Source organism: Leptopilina heterotoma, unplaced genomic scaffold (assembly GCF_015476425.1).
Source record: "Leptopilina heterotoma isolate Lh14 unplaced genomic scaffold, ASM1547642v1 Lhet_91, whole genome shotgun sequence".
Classification (NCBI taxonomy): Eukaryota; Metazoa; Arthropoda; class Insecta; order Hymenoptera; family Figitidae; genus Leptopilina; species Leptopilina heterotoma.
This window is the reverse complement of record NW_025111197.1, coordinates 1,092,944-1,109,787: the sequence shown is the minus strand read 5'-3', so window position 1 is coordinate 1,109,787 and position 16,844 is coordinate 1,092,944. Positions and strand designations below refer to the sequence as shown.

Here is a 16,844-nt window from a genome sequence, read left to right as displayed (position 1 = left end):
CCTTTGTGCTCGCCGAAAAAATTGATAATCAATAAAGTGCGAGTGGCATGAAGAGTGTTCCTGTTTTAAGTTAGCATCACATATATATGTAGCGTAATCAGACTAGATTTCTGAAAGAGTATACTAATATGCAGTAAAGCAGATTTGCTGCAGATCAAAGTTATATTCAAAATTCAGTTATCTTCATTTGAAAATAGATTTAAGCTGTGTGGGTTTAATCTGGAAATCTTGAATTCAAGAGAGATGCTTGCATTAGCATTTCTTCGAAAACAATAAGATTATCCATTCTATAAGTAATTTGTAATAAAACTGAAGCCCTTTTCCTGTCAATTTTGTATATTTTAATTTATATTTTAATGTCCAAATTAGTTCATTTCATGAAATTATATAACTACAAAATTAGTACTAATCAGATACCAGATGTACATAAGCCGGCAAAATTTTCACGAATTTCAGAACCAACAACCGGATAATACATATCGGAAGGTTTTTGACATGCTGAATTCGAATCGGGGTTGAAAATAGCCCCTGCTATTTTGAATACGTCAAGCTTTTGAGATATTAAAAACTAAAAGTGTAAAAATTCATTTCCTGATCATTTTTGAGGTCATGTAAAATTAAGGAGAGAATTTTTTGAGATACTAAAATCAGATTCGTAATCAGCGATCCCAAAAACCCCTGAGTAATAAATTTTAACCCGTCAGCCGTCGCGTCGTGAGAAAAAGTCTCACCCAATACTACTCAAACTGTAGGGCGCTTTTGTACTGCGAGTTACGTAGTACTAAAAGCGTGCTGCTGACCCGACTGCTGTTCGGTTGAGCGAATTCGTTGATGTTTTAAAGATTCGGCAGCCATATTGGTTCCGACAGTTTTAACTTTACAATTCTGACTTTAAACACGGAATCGTTGACAAAAAATCTGACAGTAAATTCAAGTCCTTCTGCGCGCCTAGTATTACTTTAATTTTGATTGATGTGGTGTTAAATAACGTCTGGGACGCTAAACCACTCCAGTTTTCCGTTATGATTTTTACAGAAAATGGTCGATTCCATAATTTATTCTGGATTAAACTTTTCACATTCCGGATTGCACATTTCACATTCAGGAGTTCACATTTCACATTCCATATTTCGCATTTCACATTCTACATTCCGGATTCCACTTTTCACATTCCACATTCAGGATAACACTTTTCACATTCCAGATTCCACATGTCACATTACGGATTCCACATTCGGAATTCCACTTTTCACATTCTGAATTACACATTTCAAGCTCCACATTCCGAAATCCACATTTCACATTCCGGATTCCACATTTAGGAATTCACTTTTTACATTACATATTTCGCATTTCACATTCTACATTACGGATTATACATTTTAAACATCACATTCCGAAATCCACATTTCACATTCCGGATTCCACTTTTCACATTCCATATTTTGCATTTAACATTCTACATTTCGGATTCCACTTTTCACATTCCACATTCCAGATTTTACATTCAGGATTCCACATTCCACATTCCCCATTTCACATTCAACATTCTACATTCAGGATTACACTTCACATTCCGTATTCCACATTCCAAACTTCATATTCCGGATTCTACATTCCGAATTCCATTTTCACATTCCGAAATACGCATTCAGGATTTCACTTTTTACATTCCGTATTTCACATTTAGCATTGCGGATTCCACTTTTGACATTCTACATTCCGTATTCCACATTCAAGATTCCACATTCCATACTTCATATTCCGGATTCTACATTCCGAATTCCACTTTTCACATTCCGGATTACGCATTTCAAACTACAAATTCCGAATTCCACATTTTACATTCCGGATAACATATTCCTAATTCCACATTCTGGATTTCTCTTTTCACATTCCATATTTCACATTCTACATTTCGGATTTTACTTTTTACATTTTACATTCCGGATTACACATTCCGGATTTCACATTCAGGATTACACATTCCATATTCCGCATTTCACATTCTACATTCCGGATTCTACGTTTCACATTCCACATTCATGATTACACTCTTCATATTCCGTATTCCACATTCCAAAATCCATATTCCGGATTTCACATTCTACATTCCGGATTCCACTTTTCACATTCCACATTCAGGATTCCACATTCTACACTCCGGATTCCACTTTTCATACTCTACATTCCACATTCAGGATTTGACATTCAGGATTCTACATTCTTAATTTCGCATTTCACATTCCATATTCCGCATTTCACATTCTACATTCCGGATTCCACTTTTCACATTCCACATTCAGGATAACACTTTTCACATTCTAGATTCCACATGTCACATTACGGATTCCACATTCCTTATTCAATATCCCATATTTCGGATTCCACATTCCACATACTCTCGCTACTTACGATCATATATTAGAAAGGTATTGATGTTTTAATATGTGAAACTTTGTAAACCGTAATTCCATTCCCAAGGTGGAATGTGGAGTCCGGAATGTGGAATTTGAAATGTGAAAATTTGAATCTGGAATGTGGAATCTAGAATGTAGAATCCGGAATATGGCATTTTGAATCCGCAAAGTTTAATGTGAAATTGTGGAATTCGAAATGTGAAATCCGGAATGTGGCATGTGGATTCCGGAATATGGAATCCGGAATAAATTACGACACTACCAAACCCGGAGCGTCACTTAAATTCAAAACTTGTTCTTGTGGTACAGAAGACAAAAATTAATTATAACAAGGATTTTTAATAAAGATTACCTCTCTAAACCTATTTTAGGTTTTGTTATTTTTCCTATGCGTCATTTCTTCCAAATTTAGTCACTTTTAATTTATTTACATAATTATATTTTTTTCAATAAAACAAAATTAAAAAATTTTCCCACACGGTGTAGAAGAATTTCGATTATGTAATCTTGTAACGAATGTCGTGAATCGATCCGCTATCCTAGCATTTTAAATTCAATTGTAAGTTATGTTTGTAATTTTTTAAGTGAAAATACATAAAGATGATCAACTTTCAATATTAACGGCTATGTGCTTAAGTCCTCATTAAATAGAAGATATTCTATAAAAACTTATTTTGATTTTGCATGATTAAAAATAAAGATTTAATCAAGCTGAAACTATCACTAGACATAAACTACAATTTTTTTCTCGATATAGGTCCCTTTCACTATTTATTGTTCTTCAGAGAGCTTACTAGTAGAAACATGTAATTTCTAAATAAATATATACTTATATCGTAGTATATATAAATACTGATGAAAATGCTTTAATATGATTTATAAAATAATTTATATTTAGATACAGTTATCTATTTAGAAATTAAACCACTGAATGTTCTTAAATTTTGCATTAATATATTATGGATGAAAGAGATATCGCCTGCTTAAAGGTTTTCAAGATAATTAAAGATTCTTCTTCTTATTTCTCGCATGTGTATCTAGAAGTGCAATAAAAAATATATAATAAAAAGAAAAAAAAATTTCTGCATTGATATTACGCTTTTATAGGTGGACTATACTCTGGCCCACCGTGATAGTCGCGTGGCCAACAACGTCCTATGTGTTTGTAATATATTCTACGGGGTCTGAAGTGAGAGACATTGGGTCCAACGCGACGATGCAAGCTGGACCCTAAGATTCTGAATCGGATGCACTTTCCATGTTCATGAATATGATAATAGGCTAATGGTCGCTGTTCTCTGTTTAATTACTGAGAGCCTCTGTCTGCTCGTTCCACCATTCTCAGTTTCATACTATGCTTTCACTGTATAAAACCGCAAACCATTCATCTCATGAAGCATGCGTGTGTCTTGTACTCCACTGCCAGTACACGGCTACCGTTTATATATAGCCGTAGATCTCACTGTCTTCGTCGCAAAGTTACACGATAATTTAAATATCTTTTAACAATGAAATCCACTTGGAAATTGTCTTTATATCAATGATTATACCTCATGAAGTCTATATAATTAAAAAAAATTTGTTAACGGATTTTTAAATTGAAGGATAACAATTTTTAAGAAAACGAATACGCGATGACTCACCGAGATTTAGCTTTGTTTTTTATTTTGAAAATAAAACATTGGTACTTTAATTTGATTAGTTACAAAAATCTTTAGATTTTTTAATTAACTGTTAATTCTCCATACCAACAAATATGTCAGGATATCTTATGGTCATCCAAGGCATACCCGGAAATTAGGTTACCCCTAAGATATTGGTATAGGGTGTCTGCGGACGTATGTCCACGAATTCTATGAATTGATTCACACATTCCATGGAATATCCCAGGAATAACCTAATTCCCCAGACCAATAGTGATCTCTAGGACATCTGAAAGATATTTTGTGAATAATCCGGATGTTGTCAGGGTATAATTTTCCTATTAGAGAACATAGCTGTTTTTAGTTAGTTTTAAAGAAAGAATTGCTCACTTGCTTTAAAATTGGGATATCATCTTTTTTAGATTTTAGGTTTTTTAGATCAATTTATTTACCAAGTTAAGGGTAAAAACAACCATTAAGTGTACAAAACATGTTTATTTATAACCCCCCAACAATGGAAAATTAATTAACCACCATTTAAGAAAAATGGCATTTTTGATAGGACATTTAAGCTGGTTTTATCTCAACCACATTCGTGAACGAGATTTTCTAATCGTTTCTGCATTGACCTTTGAGGATCGTGTTCTGCCTAGATGGTTTTGCGTCGTTAGAGACAAAGACAAAGTTAACTAAATAATGCAATCAGTGTATAGGGAACCAACATATTTCTTATTTAAATAAGTTTCATTTTTGCTTTAATTTTTATTTAATGAATCAATTTATTATAAAATTACTTGTTTAAATTAGTCCTCATTAGGCGCTCAACTTAGGACCATCGTCTGCACTTAATAGACTGTACAACCTAAAAAGCAGTACACATACAATATATAGGGCTTAGTAATTAGTTAATGATACAGCAAAACAGGATGGACCAGTTTGTGAGAATGTTTCGCTGAGGGATAAAATAATAAAAAACATAAAGTAACTTATAAAATTACAAAGCAATGATTAAAGTTAATTTAAATAATTTTAACACTTTAACGCCCAGATGTACGAAATGTTGTCATAAAATTTGAAGCCTTATTTGGCGACATAGAAACAAGGAGAAAAATTGTGCAATTACCATTTTATATTTTTTATAGGTGCTCTTTCGAAATAACGTTAGGGTAAGTTAGTTTTTAACTTTTCCCACAGTCAGTCATTACAACATTTTGTACATTTGGACGTTAAGGGTTAAGATGCAACTCTTTTAACAGACAATTTTTTTGTTTGATGCAGGATAAAAGAGAGCAACCATATCAATGTCTAACTTGAGTCCTTTAAGATATTCTTCTTGAATATTCTATAGATTTTTCACTCATTGCTTCTGAATTCTACAGTAACAAAAGGACCAATCCTTTTTAGGTTTCAGTTATACAATATCCACTACTAGAATCTATGTAGATATGTCAAAAAATGTGAGAAAAGGATTCCATCTAAAACTGTGTCGAAATAAATTTATTGTTCAGTATCTAAACATACTTTCATGTTTTTTTTATATTTTATATTTTTTTATATTTAATAATATATAAACTTTAAACTTGTTTTTTAAACAATTAGAAAGTCACTAACTTTCCGGAAAACTGGCGTGACATTAGCGGAAAGTTCCAGAATGTTAAAAATCAGTAAGGGTGCAGTCCCATGTGAGCAGAAAGCATAAACCGTAAGCAGGATTTCATAAAAGTGAAAAGGTTGAAAATATCTGACTATCTCTCTTGCACTCATGAAATTCTGCTTTTAGTTTTACGCTTTCTGCTCACCTTAAGAGAGCAGGTGCAAAGTTTCGTGGCATAAAAAAATTAATTAATTAATTAACACTGGATAAAATTTCAATAATTTTCAAGGAATATTTCCATGAAAACTATAATTTTAGATTATTAAGTTATAATAATTTATGGTTACTATTACCATAGCAACCGCTCCCTAACAACATACGGATATTCAGGATATCCTGACCATCTTTCAGATGTTCTAGGGATAACCATTGGTTTAGAGAAATTAGAATATTTCTAGGTTGTTCCAAAGATAACCATGCACATCTTTGGGATATCCTAGGATCCTAATTTCTAATATCCTAATTTTCCCGGAACACTAGTTATGCCCAGTAAGTCCATAGGATATTCTGAATATCCGGATTCTTTTAGGGTTGGAATATAAACAGTTACTATGGTAATCATTTTCATCACAACGGTTGCGATAGTTACTATTTCTATTGCAGCGTTTGCCATGAAAAAAGTTTTGCTATGGGAGTGATTGCTACTGTTGCCTTAGCAACGGTTATGGTGTGTAAGTTGCTATGGTAACCATTACTATATCAACGGTTGCTATGGAAACAGCAGCTATGGTAACTATTCCCATAGTATCGGTTACTATTATGTCATAACAACTGTTGCTATCGTGACCATTTTCATAGTAACGGTTGCTATGAAAACAGTTGCTACGGTAACCATTGTCATAGCAACGGTTGCTATGGAAACAGTTGCTATCGTAACCATTACCATATCAACAGTTGCTATGACGCAACATGGGGGCCGTTAGAAAATTCAGACGGAGTATCGCTATAAGGGTTTCAGCTCCTAAAAATGACCACCTTAAAGATTCTATACAAAACGGCGGTTTGGAAATCCTGGGAACATTTATAGGATATCCTACACTTGTTTAGAATATCTTGAGGATATCTGTAGGTTATCCCTTTGTTGCGAGGGTTAGAAATAAACAATAACAATTTTGCTTTAAATTAGTGTTGCATTAGAGAATCTCTCCTTTCATAAAAGAAAAAAGACAGAACTTAGATATTCATTTGTTTACCATGTTTTTTTTTGACGAAATTCTCGTATTTTTCCAATCTTTTTAGATCGATTTCTCGCTTGAATGGCGCAACACGACTTTAAATATAAGTGTTTATGATTCATTGTGAAAAATTTTTATTTTATCACAGAAATTGTAAACAATACTTACAAAGTGTAATCGTGTCTACAGTAAAGGCGCATGCCACGAAGGTAACAGGAATGTTGGTCGTGTAAAGGTCTGGCACAGGCCGAGCACCTTAAGCACCTTGAGTGCCATGTTCGTCCGCCAACGCATAATACTGTTCGCTCTCGTACTCGTTCTCCACATCCTCCGCACTCCATTATTCCTGAAGATATTTCTGTTCCAACTCCACTGACGGTTCTAGGAGACGGATTTTGCACTGCACTCTCGCACGAAGCCTCATGATTACTATCTTCAACTTCTGTCTATAACAGAAAATTATTCAATTTTTAAAAATTAATTTAAAAATACAACAGTTAGATTTTTCTGACATTGGAAATTGTCGTTAAATAAATTAATTCTCAAACTTTATACATTCAAGCGTTAATACGCTTGAATGTGTAAAGTTTGAGAATAACACTTTTCTGCTTGTTATCCTCTTTTTATTTTTCATTTTTTCTTTATTTTTTTAATTATGTTTCATAAATGTTTTCTTAATCAAGGAAAAAATATTTATTGAATATAATTTTAATAGTTTTATGTAACTGGCTTATTTATTTCCCGCTCATATAACCCAGCGGTCAATAAAGTGCCCATTATTGCCCCTGGCAATAAAGTACCCATTATTACCCTAGGGCAATAATGGGCATTTTATTGTTCTTGCTCACTGGCAAATAAAGTACTCATTATTACCCTAGGGCAATAATGGTCAGCTTATTCACCAGTTGCATTATATGGAAGTTTACTTTAAAGAAAATAAAAAAATGAATAAGAAATTGCTAAACGTACAATTGTAAAAAATATTGATTGCAAAAGAAGACAGGAGTTTGAATCTAATTTAATTAGGCTCACGGGTTTTTGTGAGATCACTAACTAAAATTCTGTCATTCGTTTCACAAAATTCAAAATGGCGATTCCAATATGGCGGAGGTATTTTTAAATAATGGGTTGATTTTTATGATGCTTGATATCTAGGGATTTTTGGGTCACTGATTTCGAATCTGACTACTGTTTTTTAAAATTCAAAATGGCGGGTCCAATATGGAGGAAATTTTTTTTAAAAATTGGACATATTTTTATGTATAAATACGTGAAAAACAACAAATGAGGGAAAAATTTATATAGAAACGAAAGCATATAGACAATTTAATAGCAAAAATTAGTTCGAGGCAAAAATATCTGATATTTTTATTATGTAAGCATAACATAAATTTCCATTTTTAATCTTAAGAAACTTGCGCGTAAATAAAATAAAAAACTCATTTCACGATATCAGAAAATGTAGTTCAAATACCGAGGAAATCATGTGTAAAATAAATATTTAAAGTTAGAAATAATTGCAAAATGGAAATTTTGTAGTAGCGCATTGGGCCGCTCTGTGTTCACTGTAAAAAAATTTGAAATCGAAAGTAAAAATTATTTAATTAATAATAAAATAACAGATTAATAACAGAAATCAAATAATAGCAGAGATGCGACGGTCATCGCGACGGGAGCTCGAACTACGACGAAAGTAGAGAAACCGGACTAAATGCGGATTTATTACAAACAGGTTTCGGATTACTCTGAACATACTTTGGATTCAGATTTGGGGTTTTGCAACACCAGGAATAATTACTGAAAAATCTGCAAATCTTAAAGAAAATAAATAGCCTGAGCAAATGGTTCAATATATTCTTTAAGACATTTTCAGGATTATTTAAATATAATTTTTTTGGATAATTCCTTAAGGAATATTATTTTTATGTTTTTTAAGAATGTGTGGTTAAAATATTTTCAGAAATAGTAATTATTTTGCTACATACATGATTTCAAAAAAGCTTCCAGATAGTTAATTTATCAATAATCCATTGATCCTTGTTGCATCCTTTTGTTGCAGTTTGTTCAGTTTGGAAAAAGATTCATATCTTTTTTTATTTATTACAACAAAACAGATTTATTTAATAAAATGCGTTTCATAAAATTATAGTGTTTCAAATTTAGAAAATCGTTCAGCTATAAATATAATTTGGTGCATATACATAATGTATAAAAATTTGTTTCATCTGTAACTATTCTATAATAATAAAAGAATGACAACAGATTTTGACACCTGTTATTATCTGAATAAAGAAGTGTATCATAACAGTATTAGTCAGTTGTTAATAAATTGTGTGACATTCAATTTCAAATTATATGTGCCACTATCATTAGAAACAGTTCTGTAGAAATTTTCCATTAATCCTTGTCACAAAATATATACATAACGCACTATATAACATTCTTCTGTTCAATTCTATACAAACATTTTTCAGAACAAAATTGCGAAACAATTATATAACAATAACATATGTATGAAAATTTTCAAGGAGGTTGAAACATCATTGGAGATTATATTCATGAAATTGAATATACAGCAGTAACAGCATGGGAAATTTGTATACTGTATTATATCACATTTTACAGAACTTAGACTTTGCACTCGAAAATTAATTTTAAAAAAGTAGAAAAAAGTAGCGTTCAAACTAAAAAAAAGTAGTAAAAAAGTAGCTATCGAAAAATTAAACTTGACGACCATAAAAAAAACTCGTTTTAGACACTTAACAAAACTGACAAAAAATTTCATTTTATCAATTGTTTTCCTAATTTTCATTAAAAATATTTAGTTTTTTCTTATCCTGCGAATAAATTGAATTCCTGCAAAGAATTTTTTATTCATGAAAGAATTTAAATTATTATAAAAATAATTTAATTCTTGAGAATAATTTTATAAAAATTTTTAAATAATATTGATTTCTTTCGACTAATTTTATGCAAATTCTAATTTAAATAATTGTATTACTGAGAAATTTTTATTATTCATGAATAGAATTGATTTCTTACGAAGATTATTACAAAAAATTTTTTAAATAGTATTGAATTCTGTTTGGAAATTTTATGAAAATAGTAGATATTAAAAATCATTAAATTGCGAAAAGTTTTTAAAAATAATTAAATTTTGCAAAGAATTCTATTAAAGTTTTAGACAATAATTGAATGACTGTGTGGCATTTTATTAAATTTTTTTTTGAAAATAATTAAATTCCTAAAAAGCATTTTATTATTTATAAAAATAATTGAATTGTTGGGAACGATTTTATTAGAATTTTTTTAAATAATTGAATTTCCAAGAAAAAATTTATTACTTTTAAAAACAATTAAATTCTTGTGATGAATGTTGTAATTTATAAAAATAATTGAATTTTGCAAAGAATTTTATTAAAATGCCTCAAAATAATTGGATTTTCGGGAATAATTTTGTTATTTATCGACATAATTGGATTTTTGAGAAGAATTATATTAAATTTTAAAAGAATAATTGAATTATTTTAAAAAATGTAATTAAAATTGTATTTAAAATAATTGAAAAATTCTAATCTTTCTGTAAATAATTGATTTCTTCCAAAGAATTATAAAAACACATTTTTTATAATTTTTTTTCGAGGTATTGAAACTAAATTTTAAAAAAATAATTACATTTTTTGAACAATTCGTATAAAATTGTATTAAAATTAATTGAAATCCAGCGATGAATTTTATTATTTATAAAAATAATTGAAAAGTTACTAAGAATTTTATTAAAATTTTCAAAAATAATTGATTTCTTGAGTAGAATTTTATTATTTATGAACATAATTGAATTATTGCGAAAAATTTTATTAAAATTTTTTTAAAAAATTGAATTCTTGATTAGAATTTTTTTAAAAGTTTCTTTAAAAAATTAAAATTACATGAAAATATTTATTACTTTTAAAAATAATTGAATTCTTGTGATAAATATTGTTATTTATGAAAATAATTGAATTTTGCAAGGAATTTTATTTAAATGCCTCAAAATAATTGAATTTTCGGGAACATTTTTGTTATTTATCGTCAGAATTGGATTCTTTTGAAGAAATATGAATTCTTAGGAAGAATTTCATTAAAATGTAAAAGAATAATTTAATTATTTCAAAAGAATTTAATTAAAATTGTATTTAAAGCAATTGATTTCTTTCGAACTATTTTATTAAAATTTTCAAAAATAATTGAATTATTGCGAAAATTTTTTTAAAAATATTTAAAAAGAATTAAATTTATTTGAAAAATTTTGTTATTTTCGAAACAAAATAAATTCTTCATAAGAATTTTATAAACATTGTTTTAAATAATTAATTTTTTCGAAATATAATTAATATTATGAAAAATTTTTTTTTTTAAATAATTGAATTCTTGTGGAAAACTTTATTTGTGAAAGTAATTGAGTTTTGGATTAATTAATTTTAAATAGTATTAAAAATAATTGAAATTCTTCAATGAGTCTTATTATTTATGAAAATAATTGAATTCTTGTTTAGAATTTTACAAAAAATTTTTTTTTTAAATTGAATTTGCATGCAAAATGTTATTATTAGTGAAAGTATTTGAATTAATGTGAAGAATTGTATAAAAATTTCGTTAAATAATTGATTTTTTCGAAATTTTTTTGATAATGCTATTCTAAATTAATTGAATTCTTGTAGAAATTTTATTATTTATGGAAATAATTGAATTCTGGATGAGTTTTATCAATTTTTTTTAAATAATTGAATTCTTTTGCGAAATTTTATGAAAGTACTAGATATTAAAAGTAATTGAATTTCGAATTCTTTTGTAAATAATAATTGAATCGTTTTAAAAAATTTGATTAATTTTTGAGAATAGTTTTTTGATTTTTAGTATTATAGCGAATTTAAAGTAGTGGGAATTCTAAAAAAACAGTTTGAAAATATTAAAAAACAGTTTTTTTGTTCCCAAAAGGTTCGCCATACTTTTCCGATGGTTTAAAAATATAACAGAAATAGGTTTTTCTTCCCATGGTTCACGATACTTTGCTTATATAGTTTAAAAATGTACAAGAGATAGTTATTCTTATTCCCATATGGTTTGCCATACTTTTCGCACAGTTAAAATTTTGACAATGAACTTTAAATAAAATCCTTTTTTCTTCTCCTCATATGTATATATTTTCATACTTTTTTCATACTTTGACCGTGGTTCAAAATGGTTTGGGTAATGTCTGATTTTTCATATTTTTAGTTATTATTTTATATAAATGAGGTTTAGTTACCTACTTAAATTCTTTAATTAACCATGTTCTAACGAAAACGTAAAAATGATTTCTATGGAAATGGGACAGACCGCAGAAAATTTGCCATTTAAGTATACAGGGTTTGTTTACAGTTTACAACTTAGGCATATATACAAATTTTCTCATCCTTGCATCTCTTACATTTTCTATAAGAGGGAAAAATTTAGAAATTTGAAGTACCACAATAGTACTTAGTGACACATTAAAGGAGAGCTTTTTTGTAACTGAAGTACATTTATGTACTTATAGAAATAATCGTCTCGAGTACCCGTATTCTAAGCGATGTTAAATTATACGGTATGTCGTGATACATCGATGTTTGATTCAAAAGGAAGGGCCGTGTCTTTGTGATGATTCGTGCCCCCAAAGGTACTCATAGATTAAGGGGGACCTTTCCTATGGTGTCCACACCGAAATTCACAGCGAAAAGAATGATTGCTTTTGCTATGGTTGAATATAATGTCATTCGCCACGGGTTGTCTTCTCGCTTGACCAGCTGCTAGTAGATCGTTTATGTTGGACGATTAGCTGCAGAAAAGGTGTAAACTCAAGATTGTGGTTTATTAACTTAGGAAACTGTTGAGATTTAATATCTATAAATTCTTTATTAGTGTTCAAATTTAAAATCATTTATGACTTTTAGCCTGCTTTTAGACTGCTTTTAGACTGCTTTTAGACTGCTTTTAGTGCAAATATTAAAACTGTCATTACGAAAGTGGTATTTTTAGTTCTTATGACGTCAGTAATATATGTGAATCAGTGTTTTCTTTTTAAAAACGCACTCTTTTAAAAACAAATCATTTTCACTATTAATTATTATGTAAAAAAACATACACGTTATTAAGTTGAACCCTTTTCGAGATTCACGATTCAATTATAGCAGAAATTTTAAACAAACATATTTATATTCATAAAAAATTCGTCTGCCATATTGAATCCACTATTTTGAATTTTAAAAAACTAATATTGTATTTGGGTTCAATGACCCGATGAACCCTGGAGTAATACGTTTCATTCATATATCCGTCTAACTCACTGATGTCTTAATTAATAATTTGTTTTCATAACTTAATTATAATAATTAATTAACTTAATTAATTAATTAATTAATTATTTGTTAATAACAATATAAACCATGGTTTTAAATTAATTTTTAACGTTGGAAAACTATTTGGAAATGAGAAAGTTTAAAATTTTTTAAAATAAAAATTGATGAAAAAAGCTAAGTTCAGGAATTTTAAGAATTACAAATATTATTTCTTAAAATAGGTTGCTTAAAATCTGAACTCAGATTTACAAAATTCAAAATAACGGATCCAATATGAACGATTTTTTTCCAAAATTACTTAGATTTTCTTGAAATTTACCACTCAGGGGTTTTTTGTGTCAGTTTTGGAACCGTAACTTTGAATTTTAAAAATCTGATATCATATTCGTAATAATTAGTGTTATGAACCAAAAAACCTCCGAGTGACGAGTTTCCGGAAAACGGAATAATTTTGAAGAAAAGTCCGACATATTGGATTCGCCATTTTGAATTCTAATTTGTAATCAGTTACTTCAAAAACCTCTGAGTCGCTTTCAAGAAAATCTGAAAAATTATGAAAAAAATCCGTCATATATTGGATTCACCATTTTGAATAGTGTTAGTTGATGATTTTTTTAAATGCCAAAAAGGTTATTTTAAATTTTGTAAATGGTATAAAAATATATGTACTTCAGGCTCGGAATTGTTAATAGAAAATAAGAATTTAATTCTTTATATACATATAATATTACAAATTTATTTTAACATTTTTTTGAAATATATACTGGAACCTACTTTTATTTTACTATATTTTAATCAATTTTAATTTTTTACACGTGCGTATATAACGCGAATATTCCACATTCTGATTTCATATTCCATATTCCGTTTTCATATTTGACATTCTGATTTCACATTTCCGATTCCACATTTTACATTATATGATTCAACATTCAACATTCTTAATACACTATTAGATTTTACTTTTCAAATTTCACATTTAACATTCCGATTTCACATTAGCAACAAATCCACATTCCCACTTCATATTTCACATTCCGATTTAACACTCAACATTCGTATTCCACTTTCCGATTCTACATTCAAAATTCCTATTTCACATTCCGTTTTCATATTTCATATTCAACATTCCGATTCCACATTCAACATTCAAATTCTTGTTTTATATTCTACATTCCGTAAAATGACATTTTTAAAGTTATTTTTTTATTCTTTTTACATTCAAAATTCCTAATCCATATTCCGTTTTCATATTTAACATTTCGACTTTACAATTAAAAATGCCGATCTTACATTCAACTTTCCGATCCCATATTTCGATTTTACTTTCCGATTTGACATTCCACGTACCGATCCCACATTAATAAGATTCACATTCAACATTACACATTACGGTTTCATATTTCACGCAGTCAACATATTCGTATTCCACTTTCCGATTCTACATTCCAAATTCCTATTCCACATTTCGTTTTCATTTTCTACATTCCGATTTCACATTCAACATTCCGATCCCATATTCAACATTACGATTTTACATTCGACTTTCCGATCCCATATTCAACATTTCGATTTTACTTTCCGATTTGACATTCCACATACCGGTCCCACACTAAGATTTACATTTAACATTCCACATTCCGATTTCATATTTTACGGTCAACATTCCAATTCTATATTTAACATTTCGATTCCACTTTCAACTTTCTGATCCCATATTCAACATTAAGATTTTACTTTCTGATTAAACATTCCACATGCCGATCCCACATTAAGATTCACATTCAACAGTCCACATTCCTATTCCACATTCAACATTCGTATTCCACTTTTATATTACACATTCCGATTCCACATTCAACATTTTTATTTCACATATCCACATCCAGGTTTTATTTCCACTTTTCCATTTTACATTCAACATTCTGATTTCACAATCGACATTCCGATTTAACATTGCACATACCGATTTCACATTCAACATTCCGATTTCACATTCCACAGAGGCGCATGATTATTCCCCAAATGTCATTTGACCGAACTGTCATTTTACGGAATATCCGAACTGTTACTTTAACGAAATGTCACTTTTGCGAATTGCCATTTTTACGAATTGATACTTTTGTGAAAATTCATTTTTGCGACATATCATTTTTACGAATTGTCATTTTTACGAATCGTTATTGTTCCAAAATGTCATTTTTTCGAATTGTCATATTTTTACGATTTGTCACTTTTTCGAATTGTCATTTTTACGAATTGTCATTTATGCGAACTGCCATTTTTGCGAAAATTGCTATAGTAAACTTGTATGCATATATATAGATTTACTACATCAGCAATTTTCGCAAAAATGACAATTCGCAACAGTGACATTTCGTAAAAATGACAATTCGAAAAAATGACATTTCAGAACAATAACGATTCGTAAAAATGATATTTCGCAAAAGTGTCAATTCGTAAAAATGGCGATTCGCAAAAGTGACATTTCGTGAAAATAACAGTTCGAATAAATGCAATTCGGTAAAATGACTGTTCGGTCAAATGACATTTGGGGAATAATCATGCGCCTCCATTCCACATTTAGTTTTTATATTCCACATTCTTGTTTTATATTTGGTTCCTTATAAAAAAGTTAATAAAAACTTATCTACATTTAAATTGAGTAAATTTTTTATCATAAGTTTTTTTTAATCAAACCTTAAGAAACAAGAAAAAAGTATAGTTTTTTTTAAACTCGTAAAATAGTTTTCTTAAATTTTGATATGTTTATGGTTAATTAGAATTTGGTAATAATTAATTTTTGTATTTTAATTAATTTATGATAATGAACATTAAAATACCAAATAATGACTATTTATAAATCACATTTAAAAACTTTCTAATGTAACTTTAATTTTGCGGTTGAATTTCATATTGAGATCTTATAATTCGCCTTTTATATGACAGACTCAGAGCACGAGTCAAGAGGTAAGCCCCCAAAGCCCTTACGGGAGTTCATTGTTTGCTTTTATTTTCAAATGCGGTATCTTTTTCCAATCTGAATGAAAAAATGTATCATGAGTTTACGATACATGGAAAATACAAGAAAATCTATGTATACCTGGGGCTTGACCATAAAGTTCACATAAATACATAAACGAGAATGATTTGTCTGACCTGGTGCATTGCATGGTATTAAGGTTTTACCGCATACTGAGATGGTGATTTAAATGGATTTCGAGTGTCCTGTATTATTGTGGTAAAATCGATGCCTTCACTCAACTGTGAAAAAAAAGAAAAAAAAAGATCTTTAAATAGTAAGTGGGGATAGTCATTTTTTCGCTTTATAGATGAAAAGATGGATCTGGTAAAAACTTCTGAGAATGAGTCAAAAGGCTCGTGCCTTTTTGGGTCCTTGACTGCGCACTCTTTTTACACGCACATTTCCCCCTATTTTCAATTTGTATGTGTCTCTCTTGTCACTCGAAAACTTATTTCACACAAAACCATCTCTTTAATATACAATACAGAGGCGCGACTATTATTTTCGTGTTTCACAACGGTTGCCGTTTGTATACCTCTATCTTTCTCTCTCTCTTTCACATTTTCCTTCT

The 16,844-nt window shown here is 29.3% G+C and overlaps 1 protein-coding gene across 4 annotated transcripts in view; it reads right to left on the bottom strand.

Annotated features, from left to right (window-relative positions):
• Positions 1-16,844, bottom strand: part of LOC122511935 (LIM/homeobox protein Awh) — a 51,669-nt gene that overhangs the window by 10,904 nt on the left and 23,921 nt on the right. For 3 of the 4 annotated variants that reach the window (XM_043627507.1, XM_043627503.1, XM_043627505.1), the window contains one exon: positions 7,061-7,338. In XM_043627507.1, the coding sequence (XP_043483442.1) occupies positions 7,061-7,233 (173 nt within the window). In that variant the 5' untranslated portion in view covers positions 7,234-7,338. Of the gene's footprint in view, positions 1-7,060; positions 7,339-8,877; positions 9,480-16,844 lie in introns of those variants that run through there. The other variant, XM_043627506.1, reaches the window with a different exon arrangement.